The sequence below is a fragment of the Pseudopodoces humilis genome, chromosome 10 (assembly GCF_049639895.1).
Source record: "Pseudopodoces humilis isolate 2021_Gansu_Grassland_sample_001 chromosome 10, ASM4963989v1, whole genome shotgun sequence".
NCBI classification, from domain to species: Eukaryota; Metazoa; Chordata; class Aves; order Passeriformes; family Paridae; genus Pseudopodoces; species Pseudopodoces humilis.
This window is the reverse complement of record NC_142209.1, coordinates 20,978,419-20,998,848: the sequence shown is the minus strand read 5'-3', so window position 1 is coordinate 20,998,848 and position 20,430 is coordinate 20,978,419. Positions and strand designations below refer to the sequence as shown.

At 53.7% G+C, this 20,430-nt stretch overlaps 2 protein-coding genes across 9 annotated transcripts in view; one reads left to right on the top strand and one right to left on the bottom strand.

Annotated features, from left to right (window-relative positions):
- SZT2 (SZT2 subunit of KICSTOR complex) overlaps positions 1-20,430 on the bottom strand; it is a 63,134-nt gene that overhangs the window by 3,641 nt on the left and 39,063 nt on the right. For 3 of the 7 annotated variants that reach the window (XM_014250699.2, XM_088060583.1, XM_088060586.1), the window contains 21 exons: positions 20,037-20,206; positions 19,693-19,859; positions 19,186-19,283; positions 18,222-18,354; positions 18,001-18,128; positions 17,580-17,710; positions 17,226-17,408; positions 16,525-16,795; positions 16,245-16,324; positions 15,790-15,915; positions 13,887-14,092; positions 13,675-13,768; positions 12,263-12,343; positions 11,777-11,851; positions 10,687-10,900; positions 10,236-10,419; positions 9,824-9,946; positions 9,086-9,587; positions 8,647-8,763; positions 8,476-8,544; positions 5,341-6,340 (listed from right to left, as the gene is read on the bottom strand). In XM_014250699.2, coding sequence (XP_014106174.2) covers positions 6,197-6,340; positions 8,476-8,544; positions 8,647-8,763; positions 9,086-9,587; positions 9,824-9,946; positions 10,236-10,419; positions 10,687-10,900; positions 11,777-11,851; positions 12,263-12,343; positions 13,675-13,768; positions 13,887-14,092; positions 15,790-15,915; positions 16,245-16,324; positions 16,525-16,795; positions 17,226-17,408; positions 17,580-17,710; positions 18,001-18,128; positions 18,222-18,354; positions 19,186-19,283; positions 19,693-19,859; positions 20,037-20,206 — 3,296 coding nt within the window. In that variant the 3' untranslated portion in view covers positions 5,341-6,196. The other 4 variants (XR_015773362.1, XR_015773363.1, XM_088060585.1 and 1 more) reach the window with 4 other exon arrangements.
- HYI (hydroxypyruvate isomerase (putative)) lies at positions 2,059-8,463 on the top strand. Of its 2 annotated transcripts, XM_088060587.1 has the most exons (9): positions 2,059-2,254; positions 2,332-2,443; positions 3,576-3,690; positions 3,837-3,915; positions 4,098-4,147; positions 4,324-4,393; positions 4,588-4,722; positions 5,141-5,244; positions 7,737-8,463. In XM_088060587.1, the coding sequence occupies exons 1-8, from the start codon at positions 2,059-2,061 to the stop codon at positions 5,209-5,211; spliced, it is 828 nt and encodes a 275-aa protein (XP_087916713.1). In that variant the 3' UTR covers positions 5,212-5,244; positions 7,737-8,463. The 2 variants fall into 2 exon arrangements, with proteins under 2 accessions (XP_087916713.1, XP_005521337.2); XM_005521280.3 differs by lacking the exons at positions 5,141-5,244; positions 7,737-8,463 and adding an exon at positions 4,914-5,046.

Genomic DNA, 20,430 nt, shown 5'->3' with positions numbered 1-20,430 from the left:
AATAAAATGTGCAGGAGCTACGTTTTCTTCAGGCTAATAAACCTCCTGGGCAGCAGCAGAGACACCTGGTTCAGAGCTACCCTCCCTCTCCAGCGCCCCACTTGGCCCCTCCTCATCTTCCTTGGGGATACAGGGCCCATCTGACCCCATGCTCATTGTGTCGGCTCCTCACACAGAGGCTGCCGAGCACAGGCCCCAGCACCAGCGTGAGACACGGCTCCAGAGCTGTGTGCCACGGCAGGGAGTAAATCCTCTGCGTCCTGTCAAGTTAAAGTGACAAAACACTGGCCTGCAATGCAGGAACCGCAGTTATACCATGAGAAAATCAATGCAATACATTACCAGAGACATAAAGATGCTATTAATGCTTCAGCACAGAGCCCTCAGTTTTGCCTGCCATCGCAGGGCAGGTTTACATGAGGGCTCTGTGATTCTCATCTGGTGGCTCAGGTCACCCACATGCTTGGGCTCATTTCTGTGTTTATTCACTGACACCCCCACCCAGCAAAGCTTTCCTGCTCCCACACACTGACTCCTGGGCTTTGACCCTGCCAGGGGCCTGGGCTCCAGCTGGAGATGCAACCAGGACTTCTGGGGTGATGCATGGCCTCAGTGAATGCCTTTCTGAGGTGCAAGAACCCAGTGAGGCTGCAGGCCCAGGCCAGGCAGGTGCCAGCTCTCCTTCTAGGAATTCCAATGACTGTGTAGCTCTGCCATGCACCCACCTGCTCTCAGATGCCTCCTGGAAAAGACTGAAGAGGATGACAAGCCCTGTGCACCACAGAGGTTCATGTCCTGTGAGGCCACAGGATGTGTATAAGGTGCAGCACTCCCCTGGCACGGCAGCTGCAGGCAGAGAGCAGTCCGTGTCCTGGGGACATGGGTGCTGGGTAAGGAGAAGAGCTGGGGGTGCACATGCAGCCAGCCAGGTCACATCACTCAGCAAAGCCTGAGGGGAGCTGCCAGGGGAGCTGGCAGGGACACCCCAGCAGGGCTGATGGGGCTCAGGGCATCACTGTCATGGGGATACGCTGGTCTTGGGAACACAGGTGGGGAGGCGGGGCTGGGTTGGTGCTGGATGCTGTGGGGAGGCTTTTCATCTCTTGGCCCTTTGCATCCCGAGAACATGGATGCCACTCCCTGCGATTGACAGTTTGGATTATTACTGGGAAATTGAGTCAAGCCTCTTCTAATTGATTAATCAATAGCTTTAATTGAGTTGAGACTCCATAGTGGGTAGCTTCACTGCCCTCACCCCCCACCAAAAACCTGCTGGTCTCTGCCCAGGCTGGGCTCCCAAAGCACAGCGAATTCCTGGGGCTCGCAGTTGCCTGGGGCTGAAGGCTGCTGCAGCAGTGACAGAGGAGTCGGACCATGCAGGACTCCCCCGGCACGGAGTAGGAGCCGCCAGGAACAAACTGAACACAAGGGACTGCAAAATGTCCACGGCTCACGGTACCCGTTCTGTCAGCCACGGCACAGCCCCCAGCCATGGGCAGGACAGGACAGGCACCCCACCCGTGCAGCCTGCGAGTGCCCCTGGGGACACAGAGCGCGGGGAATGGGGAGCGGGAGCGCGGGGCTGCCCGCGGCCACCGCCGGGGTCACACTCCTGCACGCCCGAGCCACGGCTCTGCAGGAGTGGAGATGAACATATGCTAAGATATGCAGAGCATGGGACAAAAGGAGAGAGCGTTTCTCGCATAATGAGACGCTGTCAGATACAAGCTCCCCAGGAAACCAATTAAGAGGGCGCTTTGCGTGTGTCAGGCCAACACCTGGCAAAACCCCGTTTCCCAGAGCGGATTCCGGCCACGCGCCCCCAGCACGGCCCTGTCCCGCAGAGCCTCTGGCGCAGCCGGAAGCCCCGCGCGTGTCACGGGGCCGCTCACCCACGGCCGCGGGCACGTCCCGGAGCCGTCCGCACGCCCGCAGGGCTGAGCCCAGCACCGGCCCAGCCGCTGGGGGCTCGCTGCGCTCCGCGGGAGGGCCGGGGCGGGCGGCGGTGCCCGGAGTGGCCGCGGGAGCACCGCCCAGGCCCGCCCCGCCCCGCCCGCCATGGCGCTGCGCTTCTCCGCCAACCTCTCGTGGCTCTTCCCGGAGCCCCCGGCGCTGCCGGCGCGGCTGGAAGCGGCGGCCGCCGCCGGGTTCGGAGCGGTGGAGGCGGCTTGGCCGGCGGGCTGTCCGGCCCAGGAGCTGCGGGCCGCGGCGGAGCGGGCGCGGGTGAGGATCGCGCTCCTCAACACCCCACCCGGTACGGCCGCGTCCCGCTGCTCCCCCATGTACGTGGGGTAGCGAGCACCCTCCGCCGACCCTGCCGCTCTCTCCCAGGGGACCAGGAGGCGGGCGAGCTGGGGCTGGCGGCCGTGCCCGGGCGGCAGGCAGCTTTCCGGCAGGGCCTGGGGGCGGCCGTGCACTACGCCAGGGCTGTGGGCTGCCCCAGGTAGGTGCGAGGCGGGACCCCCGCTCCGGCCCCGGCCCCGCGGCTGCCGGGGGCGCTTCCCATGCTCCCCTCCTGCCCCAGCGCTGCCCCCGAGCGGAGCCTGCCCTTTGTCCTGCGGTGCCTCCCGCCGCCGTCACGGAGCCTCTCCCGGGCAGCACCTCCTGCTCGGCTGCGTTGGGCCGGAGCCAGCTCCGGGCAGACCTCGCTGAGCGGGGCCGTGCCCTCGGCCTGTTCGCTGGGGGCGGACCCAGAGCTGCCGGGCACGAGCTTGACCCTGCCCTTCGCAGTAGAGGCTCTTGTTCCCACCCCCACACAACAGTCCCCCAGGATAATCCTCCCTTTTTCCTCCCCAACTGCACCAGTCGTTTCCACCAGGACACCACAACAGTTGCTTTATTGAGGGCCATGCTGACTCCAGCACAGCAGAGACACCGTAAAAGATGCAATTAGCCTGGCACAGCTCCCTTCAGAAAACCAACAGGGCCCTTTTATTCCACTTTCTTTGCACCATTCTTTCCTGTTGCAACTCAGTCCAAAGCCCTGTGGAGGGCATGGGCTAGGCAGGCCAAAGGCTGCGCAGCACCATCTGCACACTGGTACAGGCACATTGAAAAGGTTTCTGTTTCTACCATTCACCTTCCCCCAATGGTGGCTGAAGGTGGCCTGGCGCTTGAGCTCTTCATGGCAGGGCAGTCTAGTATGGGGCACTGTCCCCTCCCTGCTCACAGCCAGCAAGCAGTGACACCATGCATGGCAGGCCCCTGGAAGAAGCAGCACTCCAGTTGCCCACATGCTGGATTGGGGTCTCCCAACAAGAGCGAGCCCAAGAAAGCTCTAGCGTCAGGGTGAAAGAGCTGAAAGCAGTTCACAAGAGGGAAGAAGCAAGGTCTGTGATTTGTCAGGCAAAGGTTCAAAGTCATCCCTTTGTGTATTCAGGTGGGATGGTGCATATTTGTGTCCTGGTTGGCAGCTTGCTGGCTGCTGTTGTGCCTCCTGCAGGAGATGGCTCTTCTTGCCCCCTTCTGTGTCTGCTCCCCTGGCCTGGCCCCCTTTTCCATCAGCAGAGGAAGGTGTATTAGATCAGGCCAGCAGCTTGCAGGTGGTGCCTGTGATTACCTCTCTGTGCCTGTAGGATTCATGTGATGGCTGGGCGGGTTCCCCTGGGCACAGACCGGGCTGCAGTGGCAGGTGAGATGGAAACCACCTTCATTGAGAATCTCAGATACACTGCTGACCTCCTGTCCCAGGTAGGTGGGGAATGGGTCTTGCTTTGTGGGTGAAGCTCTTAGGATACCCAAGATGGGGAATACCCCACCAGCATGGCATGGGGAAGTTATGCTTCCTGCTGCAGAGATGTCAGGATGCTCCGCAGGGTGACAGTGCTGTGTTACAGGAAAACATGATTGGACTGTTGGAGCCTATTAACAACCGCATCACTGACCCTCGCTACTATCTGAACACGCCACACCAAGGTAAGGCAGACACCAAGAGTCTCCGTCTGAGGAGGAGAAGGATCGCCGAAGTCTGAAAGGCAGGAGGTTGCCTCACCAGGACGGAGATGCTGAGGGAGCACAGTTCATAAAGGGGGTCCTGGGGCTTCTCTGCAAACCCTTCCACACTGGGGGCAATGGTTTCTCATTTCTTGCCCCCTTAGCTGCTGCCATCCTGGAGAAAGTGGGACGGCCCAACCTGAAGCTGCAGCTGGTGAGTCAGCATTGAAGCTCTCTGTGAGGGAAACTCTCACAGGTCCACAAAACTGTTCTGGTGGCCATGGGCTTAATATGCCTTCTCGGGGACATTGGACAGGGACCATAGCACAGCTGTCCTTAACTGCTCACTGCTGAACAGCTGCACCCTCCATTTTCCTCTCTTGCCCCCAGGACCTTTTTCACTGCCAGATCATGGATGGCAATTTGTCACGCAATCTGGAGACGTACTTCCCACTCATCGGTAACACCCTGTGCCCACCCAGACCAATTCCACTGCAGCCACTGGGCAGGAGTGGCTTTGAGAGGGGGCCCTCCTGCTCCAGGCTCTGCTGCAGCTGGCTGGGGGTGTGGGTCTGCTCTTGGGTCTTGTCTCATAGCTAAAGAAGGCTGTAGGCAGAGCTGCCTTGGGCATGGCCTCTCCCCTTCCCTCCCTAGGTCATATCCAGATTGCACAGGTACCAGGGCGGCACGAGCCCGATAGCCCTGGGGAGCTGAACTTCCCCTACATCTTCGAGCTCCTGGAGTCCCTTGGCTACACTGGCTATGTAGGGTGTGAATATGCTCCGAAGGGTGAGTAGGCCTGTAGGTGTGAGCCTCATGGGCAGGTCCAAGCACAGAGCAGCTGGCTGGGTACTGTGGAAACAGGTCCTGGGGGGTGCAGGGAGTGGGCGTCATCCCGACCTGGGAATGAGGGCTATGTCCTTAACAGAAGCTGCTCCAGCTTCTCCAGCTGCAGCAGGAAGCCTTGTCTGTCACTGCAGGAGACACCCTGGAAGGTTTGGGCTGGCTGCGATCCTACTGGGAAAGCCGAGGGCTGCAGCATGGTGGGACCAGCAAGGCAGCCAAGTAAAACTAGAAAACCATGAGAATAAAAGACAAAGCAATGGCTTAACAGAGCATGTGTCTTCTCCAGGACTAGGGGAGTGTGGTGGGTGGGACGATTTCCTAGAATGAAGTTTATGAAATCTATGTCATTCCCTTTCCCCAGGCTCTACTGGGCCAGCCCAAACTGTTGGACCCTCACCTACACAAGTACCACCTGCAGCATGTTCGATTTAGTGATGGCTCAGGCACCACTGTAGGTAACTTCAGGTACACAGAAAACTTTCACTTCCAGGCTGCAGGGGTGTCCAGGGAGAGGTTTCCAGTCTCCCCACTAAGGGGAGCGTTCCAGCCGGTACCTGAAGTTGTGGAAAGAACACTCTTGACTTCTAGGTACTGAAATTCTCAAGGCTGTTGCCAGTACCCAGCACTGACTCTGAAGCAGGGCTGCAAGTGAAGCAAGCAGTCCCCTCCCATGCTGTCCATTCCAAGGTAACAGGCTGGGACCTGCCTGTGAATGGATACTCAAGGCTGACTGTCTTGCTGCTCCTGCTCTGGAGCAAGTGTAAGATTCCAAAGCAGCCAGGGCTGCTCTGGATCCTCTGCAGGCAGCTTTCCACAGCCTACAGCAACTGAGCAGGGATCTGGTTCAGTTTATTTCACAGATAGAACAATGGCTCAAATGTACACCTCTATAATACCTTCCTGTGATCCAGTTCACCTTTCCTATCCCATTCATGCTCTCCCAAGGAAAACAAAAGAAACAGTTATCCTCACTGCCAGTCAGGTAGCCCTCCAGTCAGGAGTCTTTCCTCCTAAAGCAGAGCACTGTGCAGTGCTACCCTGGGCAGAAGATGGTGCTGTGCATGCTCCTCAGTGCCTTCCCAGCAGGCAGAACTCACCTGTGGATGCCAAAGCCACGTCCCTGAGAGTTGTTCTGCTTCAGCCAGGCTGCAGCAGCCAAGTTCCTGCCCTTGCTGTTTGCTTCAGGGCCATTCAGTATCAAACCCACTGAAAACAGCACACAAGGGCTGTACCAGCCAGCCAGCGATGAGGTGCACATCCCCAGGCTCCTTGGGTCAGTAGCCATGTGTGCCACTGGCAGTGCTGCCTGCAGTGCCCACGCACAGGTGCCCCCAGAGACCTGTTCCTCCCCATGGTCACCAATAGCACGGCCGTGCCGAGTCGGAATACGCGTTGTTCCAGGACGTGGGTGCCAGTGCTAGAGCAGGCCCGTCCACAGATTGAAGCAGGCAGTGTTGATGACTGACTCCAGGTGATGGTACGTGGACACAAGCTGTGGCAGAGGACTCTCGCTGTTCTGGGGCTGCACTGGGAATGGCTCCCGGAAAACCACGGTGAGGCTCTGCCAAGAGGGAGGAGAGGGTCAGGGGACAGGATGCAGACAAGCGCTGTGCAGTCCCTAGCCCAGGTGTGTGGACACTTTTTTGGCAGTGTTAGGCAAATACTGGGAGTAGTCCCAAAATGCCCATGGCATTAAACTGGCTCTTCCTGTGACAGCATGTTTGAGCCTCCTCCCAATTTTTCTGCTGGAAATTCAGTGTGAGGACTTGCCCACTCTGTTCCAGCTTTTATGCATCTGCAGTTATGCCAATCCTGGCAGCAACCACAGGAGAGGAGGGGATCCTACTGCCTCCACAGTACCAGGAGCTTCTAGGGAAATTAGAGGGAAAATTCTTCTTCTAAGGGAAAGAGTAGGAGTGCAACAAATGGGGAAGGGGAGGAGATTAAATGTAATAACCGCAACCCTAAAAATAAATGCTGCCTGCTCCGCTCGGACTAGCGACTGTATTGAAAAGGCAGAGCAAAGGCAGAGGGGAGACGGGAGTAGGCAGAGGTTGCAGAAGCTGAAGCAGAATGAAAATGTGACTCAGTGCACTCAGATCAGCATTATGGAGGCAAGACACAGGGACAGGAGTTCTCCAGAATTGAAATACAGCACAACCAGTAGCCAGGGTCCCTTACAAACTGGTAAAGCCATGAGAAGAGTTGTGTGAGTAGAAAACAGTGAATGTACCACCATCATTTAAGAGGGGAAAGGAAATGATTTGTGAGCCCAACTCCAGCAGCATGCAAGGCTTCAGAGCAGACTGGGGGAGACAGAACCATGAGGGAAACGCAGCTCAGTGGTACCAAAATGATGTGCTAATGCTAAAATTCTCTTTGATAAAGTAGTATTTCTAGACAATGGAATCATGGTACATCTTATCTGAGATTCAGGAAGGATTTGATGTAGTGTCACAGGGGAAATTTAGGTAAGCTGAAAAGATAAGAATTAACTCAAAAATTATAAAGGGAGAACATGGCAGCGCTGAAAAGGGAAATGGAGAGAGGTTACAGATAGAGCTCCTTCAGGACAGGCTTTGGGGCTCACATTCCCTAGTACTTTAACAATTGTCTGGTACAAAGACGAGGAGTATGCTGATAAAATTTGAGACACTAATACAAAAGAGGATTGGGATAATGCAAAAAAACCAAAACCAAACCAAACCAAACCAAACAAACAAAACAACCCTGAGAGAGTTTTGAGAGGCCACAAGAATGGGATGAACACTAAGCACAAAATAAAATGTTATGAAAACAAAGGGTTTCTATTAAAAAATGAGAGTCACTGGGAGAAGGAATGGAGGGTCTGGGTTTATTGGGTTTATCATATCAATGACCACAAGGTGACACTATGACCATCAGGCGGCAGGAAGCACTGAGCACCGCCTCTTCTGTCTCCCCTACCTGCTTTTCAGATGGAGCATGATTTATTTTATACAACATCAGTTACTCTGCAGTCTCTGCAGAAGACTTGTGGACTGAATCCTCCTGTAGATCCCCTGCTCTCACATGGAGCTGCATTCCCTGTGACCCATCCTGTACCCTCGTTCAGTGAAGGCAAAGGCCCTTGCAGGCTTGCTGGGACCCTGACAGTGCAGGTCCCCTTCCTTTCTGCCCAGGCAGGAGCAGCCCACAGCACCGGTGACCCTTCCCAGCCGGACCCAGTGTGATCTGACTTTGGACTGAATACAGAAGGACTGCTTAGCCTGGATAGAGAGACAGCTAAGAAAATGATCCAAAAGCAATCCTGTGAAGGAAAAGAGGATCAAGTGCTCACTGTTTTCTAATACAAGAACAAAGGGGCATCACATAGAAAGAACAGCAAAAACTTCAAAAATAAGCCAAGGAACTTCTTCACCTAGACTGCAACTGCCTCATGGAGCTGCAAGTCAGTGGAAATCATGGATGCCAGAAATTAACGAAAGGAAATAAAGCTGTGGAAGGGCTATTAAATAAATGCAAAGGCCACTTCTAGCTGAGGATGGGCCTAATCTACAGGTTTTCAGATGCTGGGACAGTATTTTGGAGAAGCATTACAGGCTTCTTGACCTGGTCATGTTCTCATGCACACCTGCCCTTGGCCACCACTGGATCAATCTAGACAGATTCCTGGCCTGAGCCAACATAGCTGTTGTTCTGTTGCCAAGGACTCACCGTTTTTCCTGAATGAGAATCAAGAAACACAAGAACAAAGCAATCTGTGAACTTCTGGTTGAGCACAACCTGTCAGGAGAGTCATAGAGCATGTTAGAAAGGAGCCAGTACAGAACCCAGGACAGGGACACAGGGACAGAGGCTGCAGGTGGACAATTGGCTGTGTCTTACCAGATACTGGGTGCCAGTTTCAGCATTGTGGAAGTGCCGACAGCTCTGGGGAAAGCGGCTCAACAGCACCTTGATGAGGCTCTGGTACCAGGAGACTGTCATGGTGAGGAAGCATTCCTGAAGACATAGAAAAGGCCTGATCTTCAGCCTCCCTCTAGCCATGGCACCAGCAGCCATAATGCTACAGCAGCCTTCAGACCCCAAATCAGATGCAACCCTCCCAGCCCACTGAGGATGCTGACTGAGGGCTGTTCACTCTCTATAGACAGATCAATGCAGTCTTCCCCTTCCCGTGCCAGCTAGGAGCTGTGTTCCTGCCTCTACCTTCCCAGCAAGCACAAAGAGATGGGCATTGCAGGCTCCTTCACCTGGCACCTCACTCCACCCCCAGAGCAGAATAGCAGCTGCTGTGCACTGTGCCCCCATTCCTGCTGCTCACCAGCTGGGGGTCGACATCTGCGATGGATTTCCCATGCACGGCATCGAGCAGCTCCTCCAGCTCCACCAGCGAGAGCTTGCCCAGCTTCAGCTTGTCAGAAGCCAGAGGCTCCAGAAGGAAGAGGCGCTTCCAGAGGTTGTCCCTGCGGCAGTGGCACTTGGCCAGCTGCACCATGCTGCTGAGCTGCTTCTGGGCTGAGGCCACCTCAGAGGCCAGCAAGGGGAAGAGTGGAGAGGTGTAGAAGAGCCCTGGCCCCAGTTTAACCTGCGTGCCCCCCGCGTAGAACTCGCTGCTGTCCTCCACGTCCTGCCACAGCTCCCGCTCTGCCGACGGCTGCCGGTCCAGGCTCGGCTCCGGCTCCACTGCCTCCCAGGCTGCCCGGCCTACCACAGGCTCCAGCACTTCCCGCTGCAAGCGCGGCAGCTTCTTGAAGCGTCGCATGTCGGCCGTGAGCCGTGGAAAGAGCTCCCGCTGGCTTGTCATGATGACGTAGAAACGCAACCTGGGAGCAAGGAGACACTGTTGACCTGGGAAGGGCTGCTCCCCTCTCAGCTGCACTGCAAATGAACCACAGGCCCCTCTATCCCTGCCAGAAAGGGTGCTTCTCTGCCCAGGTTCTCACAGTGATCTTCCCCAGACACCAACAACTCTGCCTATGCTATTCCAGACAGAACCATCTCTCCCAGAGCCCTCCTCCCCAGCCAGGAAGCTTTGCTGTCACTGGTGCCCAATGCTCACCGGAGCATGCGTCTCTCTGCCTCACTCTGCTCCTCAAATGGTGCCGCACTGTGACAAACCAGGAGGGACACATCAAAGTCATCATGATGACGCAGACCTTCAGAGTCCTTGTAGGAGCCCGAGCTGGGATAAAAAAGCACATCAGTATGAAGGAAGCCTCACTTTGTTCTCCCAGGGCTCTTGATCACAACAGAACAGTTGGACATGGGGAATTCCACACAGCAGGACTCCTCAGAAGTGCCACGGGAAATGTCAAATGCACCTGCACACATACACCCTGTTGACCATCTCAGAAGGACTGGCCTTTGACTGGTGAGAACAGTCAGCTTTGCCGGCTGGGGTAATGTCCCCAGGACTGGCAGGTTGCCACCAACCTCCAGCAGCTCCAAGAACTTGCAGCAGATGCACTCACCTGTTCCAAATAGAGACCAGTGCATATTCGTTCTGCTCTGTGCCTGGTGTTCCCTTCTTGCTGTCGTTGCCCGTGGCTGGCCGCGCCATGCGCAGGGGTTTCATGTGGTAGGTGTTGGCATGGTCAGCAATGTAGTTGTACAGCTGGTGTGCAGTGATCATATTGGTGGGCAGGGCCAGCGTGCCTAGTGGAAAAATACACTGCTATCAAAGGTGACACTCTGTGCCTCTTACCTGGGCCCAGCAGTGTCTTCCCATCTACTCCAGAACACAGAGCAACCAACCTGCCCCTTCTACAACAGGGCAACAAGGACTTTCCTTGGAGCTCAGCCCCTCCCATCACCCTCACCCTGTCATATCCCTGAATACTCCAAAGGTTTATTTGTAAAGGACTTTTGCCAAGTTATGTGCTGGTGATCAATCCCAGACTGATCATATATCGACCTACATACCTTGGAAAACATGATTACGACCAAATTTGGGGATGTCAGGGTGATGGGCAATGAAATCCTCCAGGAAGCTGGTGAGATGGTAGCCTTGGCGGAGAGTCATGTGGGAGCCCAGCAGATACTGGTGAACTATGCGCAAGTGGAAGTCGTAGCTGAACGAATGCACGTGCATGAGGTCCCGCACCTTGTCACACTCCTCCGTGAAGAGCATAGACAACTGTGGAGGGACAGGGAGTCAAGGCAGGAGTCTTACCAGGCACCTCACACCCTCCTGCAAAGCCCTGCTGACAAGGCATGGCACAGCCAGTGCAGCTGTCCCAGCATCAGAGCAGGATGCAGCCTCATATCACTGCCCTGTGCATGTGCAAGCTTTCCAGGAACGGCTCAGTAAATCTGCAGACAAAGTCCTGGAAAGCTCTAAGCTTAGCAGAGACACCCCTGGCATATCTAAGATGCAGCCTTGCTACAGAGCTCCCTTGGAAAGGACAGTATGGTCATGCATGCATCCTGTCTCAGACAGCCTGGGGCTGGCTAGCCTCTGCACAGACACCCAGTGCCCTTGGGAACCGGCAGGAGACACCCTGACCCTACAAAGGAGAAGGGAGCAGGCAGCCTCACAGTGCTGTAGAGTGCAGCACAGAGGTATAAAGGAACCTTTCTGGTGCAGAAAATAACTTCTCCTCTAGCAAAGGGCAGGAATTATGTTCACAGATCCCTGTTCCCATTCCGCTTCCTTCTTCATTCCAAGGGAAGCAGAGAGCCATGCACTGACTCTCCTTGGAGCAAGGATCTTTGCCAGAATTGCTCCTATTCCTCTCCAGTCTGCTCTGTCTTGATCTCCAAGCTAGGACAAGAGTCATCCTCTTGTCAAGCCTTGCACCCCCTTTTGCTGCAATCCAGCTCTGCTCAAGCAGCGCCATGGAGGGCACGTGGCTGCAGAAGGCTCTGCGAGGCTCTGCTTTTCCACGAGGAAGGAGCAGAGCTCTCTAGAACTTGCTGTGCCCGAAATGCCCACTATGTTCCACAGATCACTCCTCCCCACGAAGCATCCCCTGACCCTGAGGAGCACCAGCTGTACCTGCAAAGCCATTACCTGAGAGTTCACGGACTGGCCCATGGGGATGCGCGAGCATTCCAGCGCGTATTGCTTCACACAGAAATAGCAGCCCTGAAAGAGAGAGAAGAGAGCATGTGAACAGAGCAGAACACAGCCTTGGGGGTCTCCAGGGAAGGAGCACAGCCCTCACACTTCATGCTTGGGCTGGGGCCCAGACACTCTCACCCCACATTCTGTCTCACCTTGTCTGAAACAAGCCAGACCAGCCAACATGTGGCTGAGCACAGAGCACCCTAACTGGTGCTGAGCTCTTCATTATCCTTCCCCAGGCAACTCTTACTTCTCTGAGACCTGCACAATCCTTTCTAGCTGATCCCAGTCTTTCAGGACCATGGAAGAAACAGGACAGACGAATGAAAAATCACATGTCCCTGCTGCACTCCTCATCACTCCCTTTGTCACCTCTGAAGACTGTACCTGAAGATCCCTGAGAGATATGCTCTGTTTCTTGTTCTTTCTTACCTGGAAGGCCAACTCCATGAGCACAATCCCACCTGGAAGGGCTCTCTGTAGGTGGTACGTGGCAACAGCAGGGCTTGTGCTCTGTGAAGAGAAGGACAAAGCTGAAGAGGCTCTCTGGCACACAAAAGGTGCAAAGCTGCCACAAGACTCTGTAGCAGAGGCAGAAATAGAGGGGCCTCATCAAGTGAGCAATCTCACAGGAGAGAAGAGAGAAGATATGGCAGAGCTGACAGTGGGAAGAATCCTAACAAACCTAACAAACAGCCTTTGAGAGAATACACCAGACACATTGATCCCTTCACCTCCTCCTTGCTCAGGACAGGGTGTCTCTTAGAGTGTGGGACGCTGTGAGCCAAGGAACAACAGTGTCCATGGAACCTCACTCCCTGCTGTGGTGTCCTCAGACCATTGTACCTGCCTGATACAGCAGCTATCAGAGACATCCTGTCTCAATTCAGAATTTAGCTGACAGCAAATTCATTTGCTCCCTCTTAACTTGCTCAGCAGATTGCTCTCTTCTCATTTTATCTGCAAGGTGTTGTCTTATCCAGTCCTGCAGTAACATCAGCCAAAGGCAGGTGCCAATTAAGTGTCAGAAAAGAGTGAGTAAATGCTACATGCTCCCATCATCCCTGGGTGATTCCACAAGCCATGGGTAGTTAGATAGAGACTCCAACAGATTCCTCTTCAAGGTACGTACTTATTCGGTCTTGTAAGCTCATATTCACAAGACTCATGTGTTCGTAAAACCTGCTTCTCAAAGAAACACTCTCCTTAGTTTCAAACTGGCTCCAAATACTTTCATTTGATGGTCTCTAGGTGTTGTATTGAATAAAACAGGAAAGGGTCAATCCCTTTCCAGGTTAGCTGCAATATTATAGAGCTCCAACTTGTTCCTCCCTAGCTGCCACTTCTTTATACATGAGGAACCTCAGCCTGCTCTCACAGTAGAGTCATTCCAGGCTTATATTTTCTAACCTCTTTAACTTCCATATTCATCTCACTATAACTAAAGATCCTTCTGCCCTAGAGTTGCCCTTAAGCATGAATGCTGGAGGTTCTCTGACAAGTAATCCTTCAGAATCTCACCCCAAAGCAGCTATCCTTGCCCTAGGTCATCTTGTTCCTCTTCTGAGCCCTTCCAAGTCGTTACCAGTCTTAATATTTGCCCTGATTCCACCAAATGTCAGGAAAGGGCTCTGAGGCCCTTGTAGGAAGACATGCAGGAGGGCAAAGACATCTCATACCTAAACTCTCTAAGATGGTGCTGGTCTAGACAGGCTGGCTTTGATGCTTTCTCTGCCCTCCCACATCCTTTCTGCCTGAAACAGTTTTAAAAGCTAGCCAGAACTGGCATACTCCACAGCCTGACTTCCATCCCAGTTCCACCCTTGTAACAGAAATGCACTCACCTTTGGACTTCCCTCTGGTTTTGGCTTTGTGTAGGAGAAGGACCCTCTACCCTCCACTCCCATTGCTGCTAGAGCTCGGATGCGGCTTGCGCTGCTGGAAATGAGAGCAGAGACAGCCTTGAGCAGGGAGCCAAGACCTACTGTGTCAAAGCAGGGCCCAGCTCAGTGTGCTGGCTCTTCTCCAACACCAGGATTCCCAACACATCACTGACCTGCGAGTGGTAGGTGAGGGTGGCCGCACCTGGACCAGAATGAAGCCCATGCTCTGCAGGTACTGGATGTACTGCTGCAGGAAGGCATTGCACATCTCCTGCAGCCATGGCTCCTCCTTCACCTTGCAGGGCAGTGCTTCTGCCGAGTCACAGCTGTGGCTGCGGTCCCTCCCCGAAGCTGTGGAGTCATTGGAGCGGTGGCGCTTCTGCAAGAGAAAGTTGCTAAGAAGAACTGCTGGGACTAGCCCCAGCAGAGGACACCAGGTGCCCTGGTTGAGCAAAAGGTAGATCTCTTCCTGCCAGAGAGCGTCTAACATCTGGTTGTCCAAGCACTGTCCTAGTGCATATGTCAAAAAGCAAGATCCAAGATCTACCCAGCCATGAACTGACCTAACAGCGCTGCAATAACCTGCAGGAACCTGCTGCCTGTGCCAGCATTCACATCTGACTTCCCCAGAACGCTTCCACAAAGTGTTAGTGGCTCACAACTGGTTCATACAAAGCTCAGAGCTTCAGCTCTTAATGCCACAGTAAGAGCCCAATCCCCTTATGAATGCTGCTGACTTCTCAGGATTTTCTGGCAGTTCAGTAGCACTGAAAAGAAACAGTGTTTCCTTCTAAACACTTTCAGTTCTCCTTTTGATGTCCTGAATACTCCTTTTCTTCATGCTGAGAGAGACTAAGGTTTCTTTTTTGATCTCTCTACTTTAAGCCCACAGCTCTGTTACATGTTTCCATCTGGCTTTCTGCCTATCTGCTCCACCAAGTGCAAGAGATGTCTCTTTACCTGGCATCTCTCCAGCTCCTCTCTGACCTTCTCCAAGTCTTTCCAGTTCAGTGCCTTTGCCACAAGATGTTTGGTCTCACACTTACTGCCCAGATGAAGACATTAATACACTAGTATTTTAGGAATTTATTAGAATATTACCCATTATACTAACACCCTTTTCTGATGTACTCTAACCAGTGTCTGCTGTACCCAACTGCTCACAAATTGAGCACTGAGATGTGTGCTGTGCACAGGCTCTGCAGTGAGTGTACAATACAAGAGGGTTCAAATTTCTCTCCACATTGTGCTGTTTTATTGGGAACCAGGTCCCAGCTCCCACAAAAGCTCTCATTTCACAGGTGCCTCTTGAGTTCCTTGCATTCTTTTTCTGTTCTGACCAATTTGAACAGCCCTCCAGCACTGCAAAGCCTGCCATCTCATACATCCCCATAAAAGACCTGGAGATACAGAACCTAATACACCACCCTGAAACCCCTGCTGCAAGGCCCTTCAAGTCCAATAACCAATTTCCATTTTGCTCTGTTCCAAAAACTAAGTTAAGTTTTCATTTTGTGATGATATTTTCCCTTTCATCTGTAAGTGTTCAATTTCTGTAGCAACCTCTGTTTAAAGACTGTCAAAATCCTTTTGACATTCTGATAAATTACAACAGCCTGTTCTTCCCTTCTGACACACATGCAGACTGTGAACAGCCGGTATGGGATCTGCACTGGTTTGTCTGTCAGGCTGCAACCTGCTCAGGATTCAGCTGGTTTGCTTTCAATTGTTTTGGCTACTTGTTTGGTCCAGGAAAGGTTTACCAGGTCTGGCTGCTGAATGCATAAGGGAAGTTCTGCCTCCTTTACAGATCAGTACCAGACAGCACCCTTGATGGCTTCTCCAGACTCATCCCTGAATTCCCTGGGTAGACAAGGAAATCGGTCTTCTCTAGGGTTAGTGTGGCTGCAGGAGAAAAGCTTTGAGGACCCAAGGATTTTCTCAGTCTACACCTTACAGCATTCAAATTCATCCTGTATTTTAGGAGTGAGGCCCAAGCAGCCCTGTCTTGGGAAAAGACCGTTCCTTTGTCCCTGTGCACAAAGCCCAACCCCACTGGTGCTTGCTGACACTCACCTTCCCCTCTACCTTGCCCAGCTGGTCAGTCTGGATTTGCTGCCGGAAGGCCGGGTCAAAGAGCAAGGGGGTGGCACAGTAGTGAACCAGGCGTGAGGACTGCTTCAAAGTCTCCAGGTCTGCCAGCTGCACAACACGAGAGGAGCATGGTTACAGCACACACCCCTCACTGAGGCTGGGAACAAGTTTGTCCATGACACCACAATACTGCTCAAATGGAGATTTACTGGGGGAATCCCCTGCTTTACAGCCTTTCCAGTGCTGGGCAGTGAGGCCTCATGCCCAAGCATGGTTCAGAGTCCTGCAACCCCAAAAGTTCAGGCAGAGACCACTGCTCCGCTGCCTAGCACCAGCCCCACTATGCATCCTGCTCAGAGCTGCAGTGCTTCCCTTTGCTGGTGCTCCCAGCGTGCTGTAAGAAGGCCCAGCCCACCACCTGCCCAGGCTGCACTCACACTGATAGGCATGTTGGACTGAGCTGATCTCTGCTGCCAGGTGACAAAGAGGTTTTCAATCTTCATCTGTTTCTCCAGTTCTGAAGGAAAGACAACAGTCACAAGAGCATCAAGCCACAGCCCCAGGTATTGCTACTCTCCTTCACTCCCACCCTGAACAGGCCATAACCCATTCCCACAGAGAACTATCGCCTGACAAAACTCTTGTTCCGCTCTGATTTCCTTTTCCAGAAGTGAGATTATTAGGCAGGCTCTCATGATATCAGCCCCCTTGCTTTACCTTTCCTCTCCATGCTCTTGATTTCCAGGAACTGGGCCCCATGCTGAGCCACAGGATCAAAATATCCCAAGTCAGGCCCATGGGGTATGCGCCTGATGGTGGTAACATCCCGCAGAGCTTCGTCAAAGGGCACCACGTCAGGATGGAAGTGCAGGGGCGGGAGGCTGCGGGCAGAGCTGCTCAGCCTGCCTTGCTCCTTGCTGGGCGGGGGACAGGGGCTCCGGATCAGCGCATCCACTTCCAAAGTGGAGTTCAGGAAAGGATTTGGCTCCTAAGCAAACAGACACAGCAATGAAAGCCTCCTTACTGCCAACCCTGGAGCAAGAACCCACAGAGTACATCCAATTCTGGCCCTCTGCTGAGATCTCTGTTAGCCTTTTCCACTGCCACTTCCAAGAAGAGAGCATCTGGGCCCACCATGACTCTAATGTGAAGTGAGAAGCCCATTCCTCAGCCTCAACCTAAGTAATTCAGTCATCAATAACTGCTGCCAGTTAGCAGAAGGACCTGGCTTCTCTTTCCACCTGTCTCCAAGAGCAGGGCAACAGTCTGGCTGGAAATGGTCAAGTTGAACATGTGAATGTCTGGGGATGCCCTACCAATCAGCACACAAAAGTTGCTTGCAAACTTTCTCAGACCCCCAGATTGCCAAGGCCCTTCCTGAAGAAGAAAGGACTGCCCTGCCTGGCATGGTGCCCTACCTGCTTGCTGTCCTCATGCCATGGTGTGTCCATGAAGCAGTGGTGGTGGAAGAGTCCCAGCTTTTGGCTGATCAGGCAGTGCACGATGTGGGACCGGGCATTCTGCCACTGCAGCAGGCGTGTCAGGGAGCAGTTCAAGTTGGCCCCCAGGTCTGGGGACCAGTTGTAAGTGTAGAGAGTCAGCTGGAGAGAGAGGAATGGGAGGAAGACTTAAGGACATGGTGGCACAGGCTGCCACGGGTGTGCCAGTGGTACTTGCTGCAGCTGCAGCCAGTTTCAGATGACAAGGCTGGAACAGGGAACATGGCAACACCTCAATTACAGTCCCCTGTTAACAGCCACAGCCATTACTACCTTTTTGTCAATGATCTCCATGAAAAGGAACCTTTGCCGGGGCACCAGATCTCGACCAACAAGGCTGGGATCAGAGCCTCTCTCTGCTGAGCTGAATTCCATGGCCTCAAAGCGCTGGAGCCCTTTGTGAGCTGGAAGAAGCCAGAGTTATGACCCTCAGTACTGGTTCATCCCACTTTTATGTCCTGCCATGCCATCAAGGTGGCATGACAGGATGTTTTGCCACAGTACTGCTCAGCTTGTCTTGAAATAAGCTGTTACAAGCACATTCAAAAGTAAGGTCTCAGAAGGTAAAACCACACAACCCACTGCCCACCTCTGGGCACAAGCAGTCTGTCCCAGTAAAGAGGGGATCCTGTTCATTGATGTCCCCCTACAAAAGACTCCAGCACAGTCCCAGGGACCATGGCCAGGCACTCACCCTGCTCTGTGCTGCAGCGCCACTGCTGGAAGTTGCGTCCCAGCAGGATGAAGTGTCTGATGACTCCAGGGCAAGGGCTGGCATTCTGACCAGACTTATAGGGCAGGAAGGCGGTGCCCCGATGGTAGCTGCAAAGAAAAGCCCCAGAGGTGGCTACCAAGTAGAGCTGTGGCAGTAGAAGTATAGCTGATCAGCAGCCACCTGTGAATCTCATAACTCACCAGATCTGCTCAAACACTTTGACAGTGGTGTCACTCGCCAGGGCAGTGACCAGGTTCACCACTTCCACTAGGATGGAGGACAGGAGGAAACGAGAAACCATCTCCAAGGAGCACTGCTGCACCGACGGGCACCCTGCATGGAAGATGTACTGTAAGACAAGGTGCCAAGCTGCCCCAGAACCACATCCTGCCCACATTAGCAGTGGAGAGAGCTAAGGGCCTGAGGTAGGGCAGAGCTGGAGAACAAGAACCTTACATGGACAAGAAGATGAATCCTGAAATAACCCCTGGCTTCAGGTCCTGGCTCAAAGTGAGACCTGGACCAAACACCCTGTATGCTCTGAGCACAGCACTTCCATTTATTCCTTCCTCCCTGACTTACTCCTCATCAGAGGAAGATGAGAGCTCCACTTTGCCAACAGGAGTGTGAGAGGATGTACAAACATCAAAGTGAAAGGTAACCAGAAAGTAGCAACATGGCATCCATACAACCTCAAATCCCTGCATATGAAGGGTACTCCTCCTCTCCCTCCCTCCCTGCAAGAGGGTCTCCCATGCAACTTCACAGTCCTCAAGCATGTTGCAGAGGCACAGTTCCTCCATCCCTGCTACATCTGGGAGCTAAAGCACTATCACAGCTGGTTGTTGGAGTCCAGGTCTCTCCAAAGCAGCTGCAGGCAAGTTCAGCAAGCCCTGGACTTGGAGCATGGCAGACCAAACCACAAGCCTTAGAAGGTTTGTTCTGATGCACAGGCACATGGCAGTCCTCCTGCCACAGCTTTCTAATGCTGGTGCTAGCCCTGACCAATGTGTCTCTGGGGAGGTTTGGGGAGAGACAGGGTATGTAACTAGGACCAGTAAGGAATGAACATGGATGGTGCTGTAAGAGGACTTGTCCTGAGAGCTCTGGGTAGAAAGGCCCACTTCCAGCCTGTCTGGAGGAGCTGGGACCTGAAGCACATACCCAGGTGGTTCATGAATGCCATCCACTGCTGGCAGGTTTGATTGAAGAGTGGGTGCATGGTACCTGCATCTCCTTCTTCCAACTGGCAGGCTCGGCGCCTGAGGAGAGGGAAGGGAAGCACAGTTACACTAGATGAGTCATCTGTAGTGAAGGTAGAGAAGTGCAACAGTCCCCTCCCAGCTCCAGAGCAGAGCCCTGGGAGCCTCCTTTTTGGGTTGATATATTCCTTGAGCTGTGTCACTCTTGGTCAGTAGCCATATGAGTGTCAGGTGTTGCACAGGGCCCCACAGTGCAGAGAAGGGATCTGTCAGGGAGAAACAGCTGTGCTCCCAGCAACACCCCAGCAATAAGGGCTTTGTGTGTAGAAGGCAGATTTCCTAAACTGCCTGTGTAAGGGAGAAACTACAAGGAAAGAAAATGTGGTCCAGAGGCCATCAGGATGCAGAGCAATGTACAACAGATTAGGGGAACAACATCCTGACTGTCCCGCCTGCAGGCTGTGCTTGCCTCTGTGCCTGCTCCAGTTCAGCTGTGGCTGTGGGCCGATCCTGGCTCAGGTGCTGCTTGACATTCTCTGTCTTGTGCCGCCGTCTCGTGCGAGCCTCTTCTGGCCTCTCCAGCACAATGTCATCAGTAGTTTTGGGGCTGCCCAGCTCTGAGGACTCTGCCTTGCTCTAGGGGAGAAACAGGTAAGTTAATGCTGTGCACATATACAGCCCAGTCAGTGCCCTGATCTCAAAATCCCTGCTGCAAGCCTGATTTCCCACCCCCAGCTAGATCCCTACTGTCCATTCCTCATGGCCTGACACAGCACGAGGACTTTACAGGCCCTGTTCCTGCAGTAACATTACCAGCATGTCCCAGAAGCTGCGGCGTCCCAGCTTGTTTGTGGGTGTCACTGGCTCTCCAGAGCTTGGTGAAGGTGCAGTGGTGAAGTGCAGGGGTGGAGGACAGCTCCTGCCAGGCCCCCCACTGGTCAGGGCCAGGCCCTTGGTCTCTGACATGGTCCTCCTTAGGCCTCCTGGGGAGACAAAGCAAATCAGACTCTGCAGAGCCTCTCCCTGCAAAGCTGCTGGGTACCTCATTGTGTCTGGCCAGAACCTGGCTGGAGAGAAGGGAAAGAACCATCAGTAACATCCAGCAAAGTGGATTCAGTCTTGGGGAACAGATAGACTCTTAAATATTTCTTCCAACACCAATGTCTATGATGCTTCTTCCCCAAGACACCACATCACACATACTGCA

Coding starts and splice junctions, on each gene's coding strand:
- HYI (XM_005521280.3), top strand. CDS start 2,059: ATGGCGCTGCGCTTCTCCGCCAACCTCTCGTGGCTCTTCCCGGAGCCC. Junction 2,255..2,331: donor GCTCCTCAACACCCCACCCG/GTACGGCCGCGT, acceptor GCTCTCTCCCAG/GGGACCAGGAGGCGGGCGAG. Junction 3,691..3,836: donor CTGCTGACCTCCTGTCCCAG/GTAGGTGGGGAA, acceptor GCTGTGTTACAG/GAAAACATGATTGGACTGTT.